The 21,765-nt window shown below is 40.7% G+C and overlaps 1 protein-coding gene across 4 annotated transcripts in view; it reads left to right on the top strand.

The window, feature by feature from the left end:
• Positions 1-21,765, top strand: part of Evi5 (ecotropic viral integration site 5) — a 119,054-nt gene that overhangs the window by 83,273 nt on the left and 14,016 nt on the right. For all 4 annotated transcript variants that reach the window (XM_050155723.1, XM_050155724.1, XM_050155725.1 and 1 more), the window contains 3 exons: positions 90-236; positions 2,250-2,345; positions 14,968-15,063. In XM_050155723.1, the coding sequence (XP_050011680.1) occupies positions 90-236; positions 2,250-2,345; positions 14,968-15,063 (339 nt within the window). The remainder of the gene's footprint in view (positions 1-89; positions 237-2,249; positions 2,346-14,967; positions 15,064-21,765) is intronic.

Below are 21,765 nucleotides of genomic sequence, written 5' to 3'. Positions count from 1 at the left end.
ATGGTTGAAGTGTAAGATTTACAGGTTAAAAATTAATTAAAAATTTCCAGTCTTTTACCTATAGTGAGTCTATTTATATTTCTCATTAGAACCAGATCAATAGTAACCAGCTTCGAAGAGCAGAGCAAGAGGTCACCAGTCTGCAGGAGAAGGTGCATTCTCTTTCTGCGAAGAACAAAGGGTTGCTTACCCAGTTAAGTGAGGCAAAGCGCAGACAGGCAGAGATTGAATGCAAGGTAAGTGTCAGTGTAATGCTGCCTTCTATAGATTTATTTATTGTGATTATATACTGTCTTTTTGAGACAGCCTCTCAGTATATGGCCTTGGCTAGCCTGGAGCTTGCTGTGTGGACTAAACTGGCCTCAAAGTCTCATTGATTCCTTTGGCTCTGCCTCCCATTGCTGGGATCCAAGGCATATACCACACCAAGATTAAATTTTCAGACAAGGTTCACTCATTTTGTTCATAGGGTGAATTGCAGAGAAGAAACCTCATTTTTAACCGTAGGCTTGGTTAAGTTAATGTCTTACATTGGTGTCTACTAGCTTGACTTTTCATGTTTCTTTCGACTAGTGTGTCTTTAAAACCCAGCTGTGATGGCTTATCTGAAAATGTAGGTGGTGGAGGGGCTGATGCTCCCTACTTGATTCTCACTGTGCTAGCAGGCAGTGTTGCAGTGCTTTCTGGGTACAGACACAGAAATGGGTGTGCACAGGTAGATTAAGAAAAATGAATACAATTTCCATCTGTTAATCGGTTTTTGTTTATATGAAGCTTTTTGTTCAAAAAGAACTACAAGTATTTGAAATAAATTGAATTTTTTATGAAAAGGCTTATAGCAGCTTTAGCTAATGGGGGGTCAGGGCTGGGGCATCAGGCAGAGGACTATGGATAGACGTACATAAATACAAGAATAGCTGAAGAGATGCATGTCGTCCGAGCTTTAGAGCTGACTTCTGGAGAGCGTGTGGCATTTCCTTTAAGAGTCGCAGTGCCCTCGATGCATCCCAGCTTACTATTTTATGAGAAATGAGACTTTCAGTGGCACACACAAAGCTGTAATTCCATCAACTTGTTCTGGTGTTATTAAAAACCAGGAGTGAGCTGGAGTGGTTATCTGTGTCACTGAGATCCAGAGATGAAATTACATCCTGATAAATATTCATGGTTGTTAGAGTTCAGACTAAAGAAATCTGTAGGCAATACTGACAATTGTTAGCTCAAGAACTGACCCTTTAAAAAGGCACAACTGGACTAATTTAACCATAAAGTTGTATCAGAGGCCGCACGAGCAGTGGCGGCGCAGTGAGTTGTACCTTGTCACCCTGATGCCACACTGCCCTGTGATTTGTCTTCAACAGAGAACTAGTGTGAGCTTTCCTATAGCAATGCCAGCTTTCTTTAGACATTTTGATAATAGTATTTCTGAATTTAATATTATCGTGGCACCTGTTAGCACAATAAAATGTTCTTTGGAAGTATTTGAGGGACTTGACCATGAAGATCCTTGTTTTGAGTTCGTCTCAGTAATGGGTAAGGACTCAGAGCAGTGGAGGACTCGGCAGGCTGGCGCAGGATTTCTCTCAGGACCCTAGAAGTGTGCCCAGGACCCTCTCTCTGATGTGCCCCTCACACTAACTCAGCCGTCTTCGCTGCCTTCGCAGATCCTGGTGATTAATATTAGTGCACTTATTGTTACTTTGGCGCCTAGAGCCTGTCACACTTCCGGCTTAGAGTACAATTCAGTAACAACTATAACTTCTCCAAGAAGCAAGTCCCTTATTACATAAATTAGATTCATTTTCATTATGTTTTATATGGTTAAAGCTTATGATTTGTTGGTGAGTAACCTTTAAAGCTCATTTTATTTTTCATATATAAGTATCTGAATAGTGTCTGTATTATCAACATTTTTACTCTATAAATGAGTTTGAATATTCTCACTTAAAATAGCACAAGCCTATAATCCCCCATTTCAGTCCCCAACATTTTGAATCTCGAAAGATTTTTCATAAACTTCACGCAGGTTCACTTGAAGGCAACATTTGACTTGAACCGGTAGGTGGCCTCTTACAAGTTGTTGTCCCTTGGGACGTGGATGTTTATGCCTGACTGCTGCAGTGCTGATACCGACTCAGACCCTGCCACATCCTACGAATATCAGTTTCTACCCTTAATAGTTTGTATAGTCTGAAAAAGATCTCAGTTCCAAACTCAGCCAGGTTATCTCTGTTCTCTTGGTGCCGTAGAACAAGGAGGAAGTCATGGCTGTGAGGCTCCGGGAAGCCGACAGCATCGCTGCTGTGGCTGAACTGAGGCAGCAGATCGCCGAGCTTGAAATCCAGGTACGCCGTGGCCGCCCCCGCCCGCACCAGAACCACCGCGCCTGTATATCTGCCTTCCGGTGACTGCGGTTCTGTTTTCAGTACTTCATCCGTCTCAGAGGACTTCTGGGGGGAGTTCATCTGGAGGCCAGAGGGTGAAGTTGAATGTTTTCCTCTGTCACTCTCCACTTTACTAACTTAGGCTGATCTTGCTAGTGAGCTGCTGCAGGCCCCTTGTCCCCCCCTGAGTCTCTGCCTGCTTGGCCTTACATGCAGCTGCCACTCACGTGGGTGCTGAGGTCTGAACTCTGATCTTCCCGCTCAGGGAAGTGCTCCACCCACTGAGAAATCTCAGCCCGCAGGTGTGTTTTTACTTATACATAGCATAAAACTTTCAAAATGTACAATTCTGTGACATTAAGAATATTTATGCTGTTGTATGACCACCAACACCATCGACCTCCAGAACATTTTCAGGAGAGTGGAAGCCTGCCATCCTGGTGTGTTAGGTGGCATCAGCTCCTCATGCACACTGGTGATTTCCCAGGGGCAGTGGTGCCAGTGCCAGGCATCCCTTTACGTGATATTTAGCATTTATTTATCTTCTTTGGGGAAAAGTCCATGCACACTCTCGTCCACTAGGATCTGTTTATCTTGTTGGTGATTAGTTGTGGGAGTTACTTGTGCATTCTCAGTAGCAAGCATGTCCAGTGGTGTGGTTTATAAATGTTTCCTTCTGCAGGGTACTTTTCTTTTCATTTATTTTTTATTTCATGCAATGCACACAGACGCCACAAGAGGGTGTCAGATCCTTATGGATGGTTGCTAGCGACCATGTGGCTGCTGGGAACAGAATTTGAGTCCTCTGCCCGAGCAGTGCATGTTCTTAACTGCTGAGCTCTCTCTCCAGCACCAAGGTGTAGCAGGTGTCTGGTCACCATTCTGCTGCAGTGCTAATTTAGGGACAATATATTTTCTATCTATAAAAGTCAGTTTTTGAATTCCAAAATGGCATCAGGTGTAAGAAATTAGTATGTCATTTTAATCTTTGGGTAGTCCCTAGTCATTATATAGGTGTCTCACTTCATTCCAGTTTGTTAGTTTCTCAGGTAAAGCTCATTTATTTATTTGTTTTTCAGTGCTAAGGATTTACCTCAGTCCTCAGTGACATGTGCATTGTATGCAGTCAGGCTAACATGAAGTTAACTGGTCTAAGCTCTTTTTAAAACTTAGGACAGCATCACACTGAGTTTTCCTTTATGCCTCTGACTTGTGACACTCCCACCACAGCCTCCCAAGCACCACCAAGCCTGGGCCCAGCCTTCTGTCATAATAACAGCCAGATCTTAAAAAAATAAGGATTTTGTGCACGAGCATTTTGCTTGTATGTGTGGGTGTGCACAGAATGCCTGACGATGCCCTGGCACTGGAGTTATGTAAGGCTGGAGACCCCCCTGACTGAGTTCTAGCAATGAGTGGAGCGGGGTCTGCAGAACAGAAAATGCTCTTAGCTGCTGAGCCATCTCTCCAGCCTCAGCATCCAGTCTGAATTACTATGCTTTAAACTGCTTTGTCTTTTAAACTATTAATTACTGTAGTCTTAATTTGTTCTTATCAGATACATAAAACCACAATTGAATTGTTTTTGTGGAGTACTATGTAATGTGTTATGTGTTTATGCTTTGTGTATTGTTTAAATATGGTTAAACACATCTATTTTTTCAGACATTTATTTGTTCATTTGCGATAGAGTCTCAAAACCCCAGATTGTAAATAAAACTAGCATCCCCAAGTCTCAGTATTCTCACTGTTGGCGTTACAGGCCTCCTTCACTGCACCTGACACAATCCCCATGCCTGGGTATTCTGACTGTTGGCATTACAGGCCTGCTTCACTGTGCCTGGTGCATGTTCTCTCTTCATGGAGAAAGCTCAGTTTGTTCCTCTGGGTTTTGAGAGCACAGTAATTTTTACTATCGCAAGGACTGTGCTGTGCAATATAGCACAGGGATTCGGTACTTCTGCCTGCCTGTAGCTTCTTTCTCCTCTTCATTCTCTCCCTCCCTCGCTCCCTGCCACATCTGTATTAGGGTCAGATCTTGGGCCTCCCGCATGCCAGGCGAGTATTCTGCCACTGTTACATCCTCAGCCCTTCCCACTTTGGCTGGAGGCCTCAAATTTACTAGAGGATGATCTTGAAGTCCAGATCCTCTTTTGCCTTCTAAGGGCTGGGATTACAGGCCTTTGCCACCATGCCAGGCAGCCCACTCACTGGTAGATATTTTTGCTTTTATTTGAATATCTGTCTGTGCATGCCAGTGCCAACAGACACCAGAGGATGGTGTTGGATCCCTTGAGCTAAACATTCTCATTTCTGTGTGGTGTAAAACCCTGGTTCAGTGTTTTGTTTCTGGATTTATTGTACTTGGAAATGTACTTTCCATACTGGCAACTTTAAATATTCCAGCGTACCAGTAACGCAGATACAAGCAGCTGGCGCTTCTGGACACAGCGCCAGCTTCACTCTCATCTCTTAGTCTGCTCTCCAGTTTAATCTTCACAGCCACCGTACAGAACAGGAGTGGCTAACATCTTCAGAGTTGAAGTGACTGAGGCATAGAGAAGATTTTTAAAGTGAATTGATATTTATAAGGGAACCCACACTTAGCTCTCTTCAATTAAGACAATTTTTCTTTAGTATAGTAACATATTGGTAGTTTACATTTTTTCATAATAGATTGACTGTCTCCTGTAATAATTCCTGTAATAACAATAATTATAATTGTTCGCTACTCGAAATGTTTCTATCCCTTTCCTTTCAGGACATCTGTCCTCATTCCCATCTTCCTCCTCCAGGTGCACAATGCTGTGCTAAGCCACGGTGCTGCGCAGCCTTTCTGATCTCCCTGCTTCTCTGTCTGCTCTAGTCTCATCTCAGTCACCCTGTGTTTGTCTCTCTGTGATGATGCCTGCTCTCCTGACTCCTCTGTTCTGTAGCTCCGCTACATTGTCTCACTCGCTGTACTTGTTAAATGGTTTTCAGCTTTCTGTCCCACTGTGTGCACCTGAAGTTCATTGAGGGGAAGAACTGTTACTTGGTTTCATTATTTCTAACATCATAAAGTGATAGTCAAAGCATTCTTATTTTGAAAGAGTGCAACAGTTTATTTCTTGAAATTCCATTTTTGATCTTAAATGTTGTTCCCACTTAAAAAGTGTACACGTGAAGAACAGGTAAAATTATGAATTTAGGTGGAGTATTAACTTCAGTTCAGCCAAGATTTATGGAGTGTTTATGATATGTCTGTCAGTATTCAAACACTTATTAATCCAATTACCTGGATTAGTAAACAGAATACAAAAATTTCTCCTCATTTAACTTAGTGGTAGAGAAAACATTGAGATGACCAGAAAAAGTGAGTCATAAGGTGTGCCGTTTAGAAGATGATGTCTGCCTCAGTGAAAACAGAGGATTGAGACCTTGGTCCTCCGCTAATGTGACCAGGTGAGGTTCATTAGAGGGGACACGAGGCAGGATTTAAAGTGAGGCACAGAGGATCCAAGACGGGCAGATTGGAGCTAAGAGTAAGGACAAGGGCTGTCCAGAGTCAGGAGCTTGTGTGAACAGTCTCAGGTGGAGGAGAATGGGGGAAAGGAGGAAATCTGAGAAAGAAATAGACCTAAAAGTTTTGGTTTTTCTCTGAGGAATTCGGAAAGTCATTAAAAGGTTTTCAAGTATTTGAGGGATCAGTCAGATAACATTTAATAAAAGGCTTGAACTAAACCTCATTCAGAATAGTGCTTTAAGTGTGTGCTGTCTTACGTCGGTGGGAATGGTCAGAAACCAACGTTTCTCCTGTTAGTGGGAGTCTGCACTGCTTTGTTGACCCAGATGTCGCCTGACCTCTGCTCTATGTGGCTCCACAGGACTGTTCCTAATTTTCAAGTAGTGGGACAAAGCATAGGAAAGTTCATTTTCGCTCAGTTATGTTGAGGAAAATAGATGAGGATTAAATCCATGTGATACTTAACCCTGGAACTGAATTATATTTTGGTTATTAAAAAATAAACATGTTGGTTTATAAAAAAAAAAAAAAAAAACACGTTAGAGACTCTGTGCTAAGTAAGCCCTTGAGTTGGCATGGCTTTGTTACATGTGGCGCAGATCCAGCGTGGGTCCTCTTCCTGGTACTTTGTAGCGTTTACCCACTTGTGCTGGTTTGCCCAGCAGATAACCTCTAGGGATGCCTCAGATGGGCAATACCCCAACTACTGATGGCTTAGAGACGCCCACTCAGAATTCTGTTCTGACAGCGAATGTGGGATCTAGGTTTAAATCAGTGTGCCCAAAGCAGCCTGCACTTTGACAGAGATGGAAAGGAAGTGATAAGGTCTTTACTATCACCTTTAAAATACTAATGCTTTTAGTTGTGTGAAGTTACTGAACCATGGAATTCTCCATAAAACTTTGTGATTGATATATACTTTACAGCCTCCTAAACTAGCTGCTAAGATTCCATCTGACTCTCGAAGTATATTTATTTATTGTTTTTATTTTGAACAACTTAATTAAACAATAAAAGATCTTTGTCTTTCAGGACATTTTTACTTCAGGCATTTTTAAATTTGGAAACAGGTAGTCTGTAACTGTTCACAACACAGAGAGCTGGGTGTAGGCACTTCCTCTCGCTTGCGTCTAGTTATTAGGATTATTATATGATTCAGGGCCCTCTTGCTGCAGACAGATTCCAGTGCGCACATTCTGCAGACACTTGTTAGTATAGCTCAAAGCCGTGAAACACACAGTGTTCGATAGACTGGCAACAGTAGAAAAGGCAGGGCTAGAAACAAGAGGAAGGAGATCTGAGTACACCGTGTATTTAATTCATAGTTACTGTCAATGAATCTTAACCAACATAGCTAATGAATGTAAGAGACTTCTGGTGTGTGAACTGTCTTCTCAAACTGTCTTTAAATCTAAGACTATTCCAGAAATCATATGGTTTCATCCTTGTTGTTGTCGTTGTTGTTGTTGTTTTTAGTTTTTCGAGACAGGGTTTCTCTGTAGCTTTGGAGCCTGTCCTGGAACTAACTCTTGTAGACCAGGCTGGCCTCGAACTCACAGAGCTCCACCTGCTCTGCCTCCCAAGTGCTGGGATTAAAGGCGTGTGCCATCACCACCCGGCTGGTTTCCTACTTTTTAAGAACTCAGAATTACGTAGAGTTTTAAATATCTGTAACAAAATTAATTCATTGCCAATTAAACTACAACTTATAAGAAACATCCCCCACCTTTTTGTGTGTGAAACCTGATCTCTTCACTTGTTTGTCAGAAATATCTCTTGTGCGTTTCTCTTTGTAGGTCTCTAAAAAAATGCTAGGAAAAATGAATCTAATTTCTTTTTTCTATACTTTTCAGAACATTATTCTATGTGTATTTCAGAACGTATGTCTTTATCTTATAGTTATCTAAATGTATTTTCATTTTCTTCAGGTTACTATGAAGACTATTCAAACTTCGTGTCTATGGCTTTAAGTTACAGGAAACTGTTTTGAGGATTCATCAGTTGTACAGATCAGTGTGATTTGTTTTTAGATGTTTCAAATGAGTCACACGAAGTCATGGAGAGGCTACCACTTACCACAGTTACTGTTCTGATTAAATTCTTCGTGAGGCTGAGTGATAAATCAGTAATCACTTATTAAAGTTTAGTGGTTAGTCTTGATGTTTCAGTATTACTCCGTCCATTAATCAGGGTGCTGCCTGCCAACTGCCTTACAGTCATTCCGTGTGCAGTCACAGTTCATGAGACCTTTGACTTTAGCAGTTGATTTGAAAACGACAAAATAGAGCTGAAGAATTCCAACCACGATGTAGGCAACATTGTGGCCTCTCTGACCGTTGAGCCTGGTTTCATAATACAGCCATTAATGTGTTATTCAATCTTTAAAATAGCAGAGATGGCTTCTCAAAGTGTTTTATAGAAGAGTTTGGCTTTCACCAGAGAGAGCAGCGCATGCCTGTCTTGGTGAGCTGCAGCCTCCTCTTTGGTTGAGTTTTTCATCTGCAGCTGTAACAAATTACTTGTAAAATGTAAGCTCTCCACTTGCATCTGAGACTGAGTAACCTGCCTTGAGTCATGACCCTGCTAATACCACAGCCTTCTGTAATACTACTCCCAGAGAAAACCCACATCCTATGTATAACCTTAGATTTATTTTGAAATCTTTATGAAAAGAACATGGGGAGATTACTAATTGTTTTTGTTATTTCCTTTATGGCGGTGATGTCTACTTGTAAGCAGTGTTTTTCCTTTTAACAGGACTAAAATGTCAAGGTCTAATAAATAATTATTTCAAATTCTGAAAGTAAAACATAAAATTTTAATAACTGTTCGCATGTGAAAAATTTATTGTATGTCAGATATCTGATGAAAACTCAGAAAGGAGAAAGCCAGTGGGACTTAGGGCAGCCAGTGCATACGTGTAAGCTAGAAACCATTAACTGGATGACACTAGTAAGCCACTGAAATTACACACTGAAGTTGTTGTTAATGTGCATTGCTGCTTGGGAACTGAGGTTATAGACCGCCGTGAGCTGCTGTGCGGTAGCTGGGAAGAGCAGCCAATGCTGAGCTGCTCTCTAGCCCCCCCCCCCCTTTTCCTTCTGACAGAATCTTGTGTAGCCCAGACTGGTTTTGAACTCAGATCCTTCCGCCTTGTCTTAGTGCTGAATTCTGGCATGTGCCCCCATGTGATTAATCTCCAAACATTTTAAAACTTATTATTAACCACTGCTTATATATTTTTTTCTATTTTAGATTTCTTTTGTGTTCTTTATAAAATTTAATTTTTTTTTTTTACTGTGCATGGGTGTGTGTGGGTGTGTGCACACCACAGCATGCACATGGAGCGCAGGGTCAACTCTTCTTCCGCCATGCTCCGCCCAGGCTCTCGCTGAGCTTGCTTTGTGTGACTCTCCTCCCTTCCTTCCTTCCTTCCTTCCTTCCTTCCTTCCTTCCTTCCTTCCTTCCTTCCTTCCTTCCTTCCTCCNTCTCCCTCCCTCCCTCCCTCCCTCCCTCCTTCCTTCCTTCCTTTCTTTTTTCTTTCTCGATTTATTTATTTATGCAAAGTTCTGCCTGCACACCAGAAGAGGGCACCAGATCTCATTACAGGTGGTTATGAGTCACCATGTAGTTGCTGGGAATTGAACCTGGGTCTTCTAGAAGAGCAACTAGCCTTCCCAACCTCTGAGCCATCTCTCCAGCCCTTTTTGTGAAATTTTTTTTTTCGTTTTGTGAATTCTTAAGATAGCTGCATAGATACAAAATTAGTTTTAACACAGTGTTTTTATTTTGTTTTTATGGTGTGTATCTGTATGTGTTTTAGTGTTAGAATTTGAATCAAGTTACCATGTTTTTAACAATTGTAATCTTACCCTTCAGTAGAATGGTTAGACTTCAGTATTCTCTGGAATCTTCCACATCTTTTAAGAAGAATAAATAGTATAAGACATACTAAATGAAAAAGAACAAAATTGAGACAATTAGCCATTTAGCATGTTATAAGTATGTTACAAATGTGTTTCATGAACATGTTTGTTAAATATTGCATGCATACACCATGATATAGTTTAAAATATGCACACTTGGGGACTGGAGAAATGGCTCAGCAAAAAAACACTTCCTGCTCTTCCAAAGCACTAGAGTTTGGTTCCTTGGGCAGCTCTGAATACCTGTAACTAAAGCTCCAGGAGGTCTAGCACCCTCTTCTGGCTTTTGTGTGTAATAGCACACATTTTGCATATGCAAACATGAACATCGTTTTAAAAAATTAAATATGTGCATTTGTATGTATTATGTGCATATTAATATACATGTTTAAATAAATTAGGACATGACTGTTCATTTTAAAAAGACAGTGTGTCTGCCTTAAAATTAATTTGGAGTGTTTATACTGAACCTCATTAAAAATGTTGCAGTATTGCCTCTTAGGAAAATAGAAGGCTCGATGATACAAGCCTAGGATATCTCTGTCTATGAGTTATCTAATTGCTGAAACTTTTAAATAGCTGTATGTTCAAGTTACTTTAAGATAATCATTGCTAGAAAGAAAACAAGAATTATAATCTCCAAATGAAAGGAAAAGCAGCAAAGGAAACTGTTCACAGGAGACTGCCACACTGCCTCTCTTACCTGAGAGCCTTTGGGTTGTTTGGTTTCTGCCTGCTTCTCTGGTACATTTTACCACATTTACCTTCACAAGTTGGGTCCAACAGGGCCTGCCTTTTCCTCTCTGTGTTGAAGGCATGCAGCACTGTGCACAGTTGTCTTCGTGTTTGTATGAAGGCTGTTGCCACAGAGTAAGCCGGGTCCAGTCCACATCACTTAGCCAATCCCGTCTCAAAATGAAAACGAGTGTCTGCGAAGGAGGTTAATGCTAGGCCATCTCTGACGTGTGAGGTATAGGCTCGGTCGCCTGTTCTATAGATATAAACCAAAGTATAAAGGTTGTAAAAATACATTTTATGTTGTAGATTGGGGTTTGTTTCAAAGACTTCTCATTATACATATGCAAAAATTTCAAAAACTGAACTATAAAACACTTCTCTAAACAAGCAGTTTAGAAAAGGGATAACTTAATCTTACTGTTTTTCATTTTAAATTCCTAGGGGAATACAAGATGCAGATTTGTATTTATTTTGTGTGTTTGTGCTGGGGAATCTATCTCAAGTCCTCCCCCTGCATGCTTACTGAGCTGTATTAAGCCCCCACCCCTATGGCAGGGTCTGTTCAGCCCCGGCTGCTCTTACACTAAGGATGCCCTTGCTTCCAGCTGCCAAGTGCTGGGACTATAGTTGTGGGCCACTGTACTTAGCACAAAAGGTATATTTTAATGCAAAGTCAGCAAACCTTTGGAAACAACATATAGTGTGAACCATGTGTACTTTTTTAGTGGTGTGAAGAAAAGGGGAGCGAATTGTTCCGCATTAGTGTGATTTCTTCCCTCCAAGTGTTATGAACATGTACAAACAGTGAAGGCATTGTGTAACTAGCACACGTAAGTCACTGTCTCCATCCTGTTAATATTTTGTTTACTTAATTTTTCTCTTGCTTTACCAGATATTCATTTATCCATCATTCTAACCTTCTTATTTTTTGATGCATTTCAAAGTAAGCTTTATTATTTTTTGCTCCTGGACACCTAAGCGCTCACATTATTAGCAATCTGATTTGTTGACTCTTTGACTTAAGGCTTAGCTCAAATCCTGATGTAGATATTCTCATGGCAAAGCTAACAGGATGTGCATCTGTGCCTGTTAACAAATACCACTTTATACCTTTGTGATCTGACAAAAGGTGTGTGTGCAAGGTCTCCTTAGCGCATTCCTGGAGTGTTGAGCTCTTTCTTTAGTAAACCAGTGAACTGGCAATCTGTTGTTATCAGCTGGACCAAAAGAAAACCTCAAGAATGCAGGTCTCTGGCAGATTTATTAGTGTAGCTGACACTTTCCCCTGCTTATCAGAAACAAACATATGACACTGCCCGAAAGTAGGAAGCCATAAAATACTTGGAAAAGACTTAAACATTAGGTAATTGAATGAATTGTTTTCACAGTGTTGTTAATTAATATGTAATTCTCAGAATATATTATAGTTCTTCAATCTGTATGTGAATATATATTATGCTCTTACACTAAAAGAGGGTCTTATGCCGGGCGATGGTGGCACACGCCTTTAATCCCAGCACTCGGGAGGCAGAGGCAGGCGGATCTCTGTGAGTTCGAGGCCAGCCTGGTCTACAGAGCTAGTGCCAGGACAGGCTCCAAAGCCACAGAGAAGCCCTGTCTCGAAAAACCAAAATAAATAAATAAATAAATAAAATAAAAGAGGGTCTTTACTAAAGATGCTTTAGAGTAATATTTAACTGAAAGCCTGTTTGTAGGACATTAAAAATCAAGAATTTATAGATTTATTTACTTAATGACACATTTACACATTTGTCATTAAATAGCATTTGGGGCATTTCTTTGTTTCCACTTTTAAAGTATCAGTGATAGCTCCTTAGGTGGAATATTGAATCCCGATACTCAGGTGGGGCTCTTTGACAGGTGTGTGTGCTGACAAGTGTTCTGGGCTCCTGTTGGAGCTGCTCAGCCTTCTCCCCCCACCCCAGTTTACCCTTCACGCCTAACAGTTGTTACTCATGTTGCAATTCAAATTTAAATCTAAATGTTATTCCCTAGTCCATTATATCATCAGACTTAATTGAATAGAGGGGTTTCCCCCCCTCAGAAATTCCTTTTGTCTAGTAAGTACACGTGTAAGGGACATGTGTGTTTGGTTTTGTGGTACTGAGGACTGAGCCTAGGACCTCACTTGTGCCAGGCAAGCACAACCCCACTGAGGTTTATCATCAGCCTTTGTTTGTTGGTTTGGGAGTTTTGTTGGTTTGGGGGGAGTTCATATGTATTTTGGATGGCTCTTTTTTCACAAAAATAGTTTTTATTTAAATTTTTGTTTTAGACTTATTTATTTTTATTTTATGAGTGTTTTGCATCTATGTAAATATGTATGTGTGTAGTAGACCACATGTTTGCATGGTGCCTGCAGAGATCAGAAAGGGTGTCAGATTACTTGGAACTGAAGTTACAGGGCCACCATGTGGGTACTGAGAATCGAACCACAGTCCTCTGCAAGAAGAAGTACTCTTGACCACGGAGGCATGCCTCCATTCCTCTGCCTTTTTATCGTAAAGCTTCTCAGATGTCCCTTTTTCATCAGGACCATCTTTCCTCCAGAAAATTCCACTGCTCTAGGAAATTTATTTTTAGCTAAACCCTAATAACCACCTTTGGACTCCGTAGTTATAATCGGACGTCCCTGTCTGCATTGCAGCCCCCCCCCACCCCCCCGTAGACGAGCGTGGCATAAACTGCTGTTCTGCTCCTTCTCCAGCCCCCGAACCCGAGGTCTCTGCTCTGCACCGTCTTCCTCACACTGTAAGAGCTTATCCTGGGTTGATCATCCTATTTGTGTTGAATGTTATAACAGCCCACGTCTTCCTGGTAAGGGAGTTCACTTCTCATTTAATCAAGATTGTGGATAGGATGGGATAGGAAAGTTAGCCACACACCAGAGGATTGCTTAAGACACCTACTGAGTGACTGTTACAAGTTCATCTCCAGTGCTGCTGGGATTGGGATGGAGACTGCTTCCTCTGTAGCGTCTGTCATCGGCTTCATCTCAGTGAGCGCTGGCCCAGTGCTCCCTGTGCTCCGCTCTCCTTCTCAGGAGTAAGGACAGCCATGAGCACCCTGAAGGCCGGTGCAGCGTTCACCCGTCATTTTCTGTCGCCTATGCTGGTTTTTTCTTCTGTGCCTTTAAAATGTTTAAAAAGTGGAATGAATAAAAAAGTGATTAGTTTAAACATTTATAAATGATCAAATACCATGTTTTAAAAATATTCAATAATACAATCTATTTGAAATATTAAATAAGTTTAGTAAACAGAGTATGAGCTATATTTTAAATTTCTATTTTAAGCATGAATCTGTAGCTGTATGTATGAAATGTTCATAAATGTCTGTGCACACAAGGATACATGAATCTGTAGCTGTATGTATGAAATGTTCATAAGTGTCTGCACACAAGGATACATGAATCTGTAGCTATATGTATGAAATGTTCATAAGTGTCTGCACACAAGGATACATGAATCTGTAGCTGTATGTATGAAATGTTCATATGTGTCTGCACACAAGGACAAATGAATCTGTAGCTGTATGTATGAAATGTTCATATGTGTCTGTGCACACAGGATACATGAATCTGTAGCTGTATGTATGAAATGTTCATATGTGTGTGCACACAGGATACATGAATCTGTAGCTGTATGTATGAAATGATCATAAGTGTCTGTGCACACAAGGATACATTTTGAAGGCTGCAAGCAAAATATTTAACTTTATTGTCCTTGGAATTTTGAATTATGTATAAATTGTTCATTTCAATTTGTTTTAATTTTGTGCAATGAGAAATATGTAAAACCAAAACAAGTTTAAAAACAAACTTTAGGAGTGAAGAGTTGGTTCAGTGGTTAAGAGTACATACAGCCTTGCAGAGGGCCTGAGTTCTGTTTCAAGCACCCCCATGGTAGATCACAATCACCTGTAACTCCAGCTCCAGGGGATCCAACACCCTCTTTTGGACTTGATAGACATTTGTACTTATATTTATAGACTCACACACAGACATGCACAGATAAATATAAATTGTAAATAATCAGTTTTATTGTGTATAAAATGTGGGATGATCAAAAAATCAGATGCAGCTAAAAATTATAATAAGAATTTAAGGGAGGGGAGCAGAGAAAAATGTAAAGCTCAATTAAAACAATCAATAAAAAAAGAAAAATAATTTAGGAACAGAATCATTAACTTGGATGTAAGTACAAAGGGCTGGAGCACATTTCATGAGCTCCTTTCTATTGCAGTCCCCGGTAGAGTTAGTAGAAATTAAAGTAAAAATGTAAGTAAAGATGGAGACCTGTGAACAAATCCAGGACGTGTTCTGCTTAGAACATTTTAGTTCTGATGTGAAAATTGTTGCTGATTTTGCTTTGCTTCTACTGTCACAAAACAGAAAGAAGAAGGCAAGCTCCAAGGGCAGCTTAGCAGGGCCGACTCCAGCCAGTGCATTCGGGAGCTGAAGGATCAGATCGCAGAGCTGACTCATGAGGTGAGCGATAAGTGTCTTCTTCTTCCGTCCTCTCTTGATGTAACACTTACCACCGACCTTTTCAGCCTGGACGCTGTCTGAATTATGACACAGTTATGAGCAGCTCAGAAGATTTTTATGTTCAAATATTACGGACTTGCCTTAAACTTTAATAACTTAAAAAGATCAGTTCCTTGCATGTATCTTATTTTCTTAGTTGTGATCTGAAAACACTTGGCTGTTACCCATGTCTTCAATATTCTGCAGTTATATTAAAATTTCCGCACCCCTAACTGACTGGATTTGTGGTGTTGCCGTTGGGTGGAGGAAGGTCTTCTCCCCCTTCATGGTGCTCTTACTGAGATTACAAAAAAGGATACTTGCCTCATATCAGTTCAACAGATTTCTTAGCCTTTTAAACTGGCACCTAGAATCTCTAACACTCAGCCAATGAAATTTCTCGGAATTTGACTGGCCCTTACACTAGCTTATTATTTAACCTAATCTGTTGTGACTGGAGATCGTTTTGTTAGTGCAGCCTAGGTCGATTTCCTGGTCTTTACTCTTTTCTCATGCTATGTATTCAGCAATACAGATAAAACTGTGTTTCTTGTTTTGAATATTTGTAAAATAATATTTATTTACCATAATGAGATTTGAAAGGATAGCATAAACTTGATTTGCTTTTTAAAATGAAAAAAGGAAACTCCTTGACCACTAGATGAATCTAAACCTCAAAGGAACAAGTGTGGACATTACCCTTTCCTGGCCTTGCATCCTTCGGTTGAGGCTGAGTGTTTGGTGAAATAACTTCCTGCCGGTAGTTAGAGTGAATATTCCTAGTGAAGAGGAAACAGAACTGAAAACAAATTTGACAGATTCACATGTGGTTCTGTTCCATTTCCTTGGGCACATCAGAATTTTATGACTGGTAATATTTGAGGGTGGTCAGGATCTTATGTATGCCTTGAACTCTACTAGTAAACTTTTAACAAACAACTTGTTTTATCTCTGTCACTATAGGTGTTCTGCAAATCCTCCCTCTGGCAACGTCTTGTGCCCAGAGTATGTTCTTAAGAAATTCTGACTGAAATAAAGCAATTTCCTGTAAAGTATAAGAAAACTAATATTGTTGGATTAAGAAAATTATATATAAATTGACTATATTTCTAAAACTAGCATAAAAATCAATCAACAGGAATTAATTTTGCCTGTCACATTTGGCTAAAAATAAAAAGGTTTTCTCATCAAGATAGAAAAGTACTCACCTGAGGTTTAGCTTTAATGCAATGATTGATCTGCAGAGGCGGGAGCTTGTATTGTTAGCTAGAGTGATTTCAAACTTTCAATCTTTTTGCTTCAGTCTCTAGCATTGGAATTATTGGTGTGCTCCAGTAACTATGTATGTGCAAGGTAGAGGTGTGTGTGAGAGAGAGTGAGTGTGTGAGTGTGTGTAAGAGAGAGAATGTGTGTGTAAGAGTGTGAGTGTGTGTGTAAGAGAGTGTGTGTGAGAGTGTGTGTGTGAGAGAGTGTGTACGTGAGTGTGTGTGAGAGAGAGTATGTGAGTGTGTGTGTGTGTGTGTGAGAGAGAGAGTGAGTGTGTGTGTGTGTGTGTGTGTGTGTGTGTGTGTGTGTGTGTGTGTCATTATGGGTGCTCACTAAGGACCATATCACCACTTCATCCTCAGTCCAGCACTGGACCCACACTATGGCAGCACTTAAAGCCAAGATTTAAGAGTCATATATTTTTAGGTCTGAAATGTTTTTAAAATTTATGTAGAGTTTTACTAGATATGTAAAGAAATTAGGGTCAAAGTCTTAAGGAACTTACTTATAATTACACAGTTGTTGATATGAGACCAAATTCATGTCCCTGCAAAGGGCTTCATGTATAGCACCCCACTCCTACAGCCCTGATGATATGTGTGATTGTACACGTTATTAGCATACAACAAGTTCCTGTTTGAGTGAAAACGAGCCACTTCCCTCGGGGCACATTATATCCCGAGAGTAGAAATGTAGTTTCATCTTGTATTCCTTCCCTTCTTCTGCGAAGTTTGGATTTTCATCTCATCCGAAACCGAGAAATTATTCCCTTGACCTTGCCTGCTCCTCAGGTTTTGGTGGCGCACCCTAAAATTTTAGAGATAAGTGTCTTCTAGACCAAGGCCGCTGCTGTTTTCAGAAGCAGGAGTGGATGGGAGCAGTCTCCGCAGCTCACATGTCCCTGCTGCTAACAAGTGACCACACAGCCGCAGCCGTTAGACTAACAGCTGAGTATGTTCTCTGAAGAGCCCAAACTTCTGCTACGTAGGTTTTTTTCCCCGTGTACAGGGCTGTATATCTTTCTGTTCATTCCCTACCTCAAAAAACAGCATAATTTGCCACATTCAGGGAATACTATTAATTTTACACAGGCTGCCTTGTCTTAGCCCATATTCAGGCTTGTGTTCTACTGTATGAAAAGGTCTGCCCAGTCCTGTGTATGCTGTTGATTACAGGTACTTTTACCTTCTTAATGAAGTGTGTGCATCTGTGGTATTGCTCTCATTAGAAACTGGTGTTAATTCATAAGAATTTTAAAAAATTAGCCCTGGTGGGTGGGGCTGAGATGATCTGAACCCTGCTTAAAACTCAAAATAAAAAACAAGAGGAAAGAAGCCAGAACTTAGAGAAAGCAAGAAGAGTTCTTGGGAATACACAGATTTGCTGAGGATATCTAGGAACAATCTGGAGAGATGGCTCAGGGATTCAGAGCACTGGTTGGTCTTTCAGAGGACCTGATTCAGTTCCTACCACCACAGTAGCTTATAATCTGTTACTTCAGCCTCGGGATCCCAGCACTCTCCTGACTCTGAGGACATAAGGCATGCACATGGTACACATACATACATGCAAAAAACTTACAAAATAGGATAAATCTTTTAAAGAAATCAATAGAATAAAATCAGAGCAAGAGGCCAATTTATAGAATATGGGGGTTGGATCCAATACTTAGCTTTATAAGGTCAAGTACATCTCTTCCAAAGACATAGCACCCTGGCCACAGAGCAGGTGCGTGAAGTTGTGCAGTGACTAGAATGTTGAGCTCTCGCCGCGGTCCCTGGCGGTGCCTAACATGGACACTGATGGAGAAAGAGCCTCTCTGCTTTCTACGTCCTCTGGCTTCTGAGAGCTCTGCCACTGTAGTAGGAACTCATTGGAGATCACACTCTTCGCAGTGTGAATTTGGCCATGGGAATTCTCTCAAGCAGGTTCCAGTGTTGGGTCCCCCTCCCTGTACCCATCCTCCCCTGCAGCCTTCTGGGTTCGAGAGTGTCTAAGTGGTATTATGCTACATGAGACGTCTCGAGAGAGAGTCCTATATTATCCGTGACAAACCCTCAGGCAGCGTGATGACTTACATGTAACTCCAGTGCTCGGGGCTGAGGCAGCAGGATTACTGCAAGTCAGGAGCCAGCCAGAACTACAAGTAAGATTCTATCTCAAGAAAAAAAAAAAACAGAGGAAACTGAGGCATGTTACTTAGAAGATTGGGTGCAGTGGCTCATGTCTGTGATTCTAGCACCCGAGAGTGAAGCAGGATGGCCAGGAGCACCAGGCCAGCGTGGGCTGCAGAGTGAATATTATGTATACAGTATTCTATCTGTGTGTATGCCTGCAGGCCAGAGGAGGGCACCAGACCCCATTACAGATGGTTGTGAGCCACCATGTGGTTGCTGGGAATTGAACTCAGGACCTTTGGAAGAGCAGGCAATGCTCTTAACCTCTGAGCCATCTCTCCAGCCCCCTATCTCAAAATTTTAAAAAAGGGAAAAAAAGAAGACTGCCTATATTACAAAAAGTAAAAGCAAGTGGCAGTATTTTTCGTAGGAAAACAGCTTACTGTGAGCTCTATGGAGGTGTATTCCTCACAGAGGGTGGGGGAGCCCTTCAGCACTCCGAAGGAGACCATGCGGTTGCCTGCTCTTAGGACAGCGTCTCATTTACGTGTGCATCTCCACGATTCTAGCATCAGCATTGAGTGACACTCACAGGACGCACTTAGGGCTTCATTCAGCTTGGTAAGGAGTAGTAAGGATAACCCACAGGGTAGGCATCTCCTGCCTCTTTGGGGCTCCAGTTCTGTACTTCATGCTCGTTTTTAAGTGATGTCTTCCATTTAAAAGCTGACAATTCCCACTCTTTCCTTTCACTGATCCACAAGCCAGAGATCTTGGTCTATAGTGTGAGTTTCAGAGTCTCAGAGCCAGTTTGTTTTAAATTCAATTGAGATGCTGTTCTATTTTTTTTAATATTTATTTTTTATTATGTATACAATATTCTGTCTGTGTGTATGCCTGAAGGCCAGAAGAGGGCACTAGACCTCATTACAGATGGTTGTGAGCCACCATGTGGTTGCTGGGAATTGAACTCAGGACCTTTGGAAGAGCAGCCAATGCTCTTAACCACTTCTCTCCAACCCCCATCTTAATTTTTTTTCAATGTTTATGTATTTTTATTTTGACACTTACTTTTCATGCTGCATATTCTTAGATTAAGAGGGCTAGTTTCTTGAACTTTGATTTTGGAATATGGTTAGTCATTTTAGAATTTTGTTTTCTTTTAGATTTTGAATTTATGGGGATCTGCCTGCCTTTGTCCTTCTTGTACTAGGATTAAAGGTATATACTTCCATGCCCAGCGAGTAACTTAATTTTTATTTATTACTTTAAAAAATAAGTACACAGTGGTAGCTTTTTTTTTTTTTTTGCAAATTAGGAATATTTACTAAGTATTGGTTAAAGGAGCTTTGATAAAAGCAGAACTGCTGGCTCTCAGATTTACTAAGCACAGAGTTTTCAGCTGTGGCTGAGGTCTCTAAGGCAGTAAATCATGTGCTTCTCGTGGACAGTATCTCACAGATGCAGTTGGGCGTGAGATAATCAGATTTTCTCTCCCCACGAAAGAACAGCTGGAAACGTCTGCCAGTGTCCGCATCACAGACTTGATGTTGCCCTGCCGCCTGTCTGATTTAAGCTGTGGTCAGCGTGAGGAACCTGTGCTGTGATAAGATAGCGCTCCGCTCGTGAGGTCATGTGGTTTGCAGGTCTCAGGGTGGAGAGGAGTCCAGGCTGACCTAGCTGGGAGGAGGGGAGGGTGGTGATGTCTTACAGCTCCCGAGGAAGTGAGCACTACAAGTCATTCATGAGGTTTTATAATAATAAAATACTTTATGCTTAATGGTTTAGGCTGAGGTATTAAGAATAAATAATTAAGCTTTTATTGTGGCATTTCCCTTCTTTTTAAGATGAAGCTGAAGGAGCTAGCTAGCCATTGTTTTGTTTCTTATGGAGGGCAGAGTTGCATGGAGAAGGTTTACATTGTTGGTGATTTTTATTAGTTGGAAGTTACTTTCCAAGTAGAGTTACTTATTTTCAACCTACATACAGAATGACTACCTGGTTTTGTATAAGTAATCATTTTATCAAGGTAGTTGTGTGTGCTCAAGTTTACCCATGTACGGTTTATAGTGAGTTCTGGAATTCTTTTGGCACTCTAGAAAGAAGCCCTGTGATCATCAGCAGTCATTGCTTTACCTCCAAAACACTTTCCCCTCCCCTTGGGCAATCACTGATCCCCTTTCTGTCTCTAAGAGGTTCCTTGATCCTGGATATGTAATATAAATAGAAATATGTAATATTTGGCCTTATGTAACTAGCTTCTTCCACTTAGCGTAATGTTTTCAAGAGTTATTCATATCATACTAGATGTCTCTGTTTCCTTCTTTTGTATTCAAAACTGTGAATATGCCACATTTATTCATTGACTAGTTGATAAACATTGGCTTATTCCCATTCTGACTTTCATGAATAGTGCTACTGTAAATATTCACATGCAGACTTCTGTAGGAACCTTTACGTTTGAGTATATACTTAATAGTAGATTTGTTGGGTCATACATAAGTCAATTCCACATTCCCCAGCTGAGGCAATGCCATCCTGTCTTCCAAAGCAGCTGTGACAGTTATTGTCCGGCATGATCTCTGGCTAACACCTGGTCTGTCTTTGTGCCGAGGCCATCCTGCCAACTATGAAGACTACAGGCCTTAACTCACAATCTCCCTTGGTCTCTCAGGTGATGAGATTCATGATTCATGGTGGTTCTTGTTGGCATTCCTTGCATGACTTACAGAAGTGGACCATCTTTTTTTTTTTTTTTTAAAGATTTATTTATTATGTATACAGTGTTCAGCCTCCATGCCTGCAGGCCAGAAGAGGGCACCAGATCTCATTACAGATGGTTATGAGCCACCATGTGGTTGCTGGGAATTGAACTCAGAACCTCCGGTAGAGCAGTCAGTGCTCTTAACCTCTGAGCCATCTCTCCAGCCCCAGAAGTGGACCATCTTTAAAAAGCCCAGTTGACCATTTATATCTTTAGGAAAATGTCTGTTTCCCATTCTGAACCCCTTTTTTGTTTTTTGTTTGTTTAGGGGGTGGTTGTTTTTGTTTTTGTTTTTTCAAAATTGTGTTTTCACTGTTTTTATGTTTTAAGTATACTACTATTTTCAGATATATGATTTCTGGTTTTTAAATGTGTTTTTAAAGCATATTTGTTAAAGTAGAGCAGCTTTATCTCTAGAATGGTTTTTAGGCTGTCTTCTGTTGAATTTGTCCAGTACCTGACTTTCTAGATTATTTTTTTAAAATATGTATTTATTATGTATACAATATTCTGTCT

This window comes from Alexandromys fortis, unplaced genomic scaffold (assembly GCF_014885135.2).
Source record: "Alexandromys fortis isolate MF-2015 unplaced genomic scaffold, M_Fortis_MF-2015_v1.1 scaffold_87, whole genome shotgun sequence".
Classification (NCBI taxonomy): domain Eukaryota; kingdom Metazoa; phylum Chordata; class Mammalia; order Rodentia; family Cricetidae; genus Alexandromys; species Alexandromys fortis.
The sequence above is the reverse complement of the archived record's forward strand: the minus strand, read 5'-3'. Positions and strand labels throughout refer to the sequence as shown.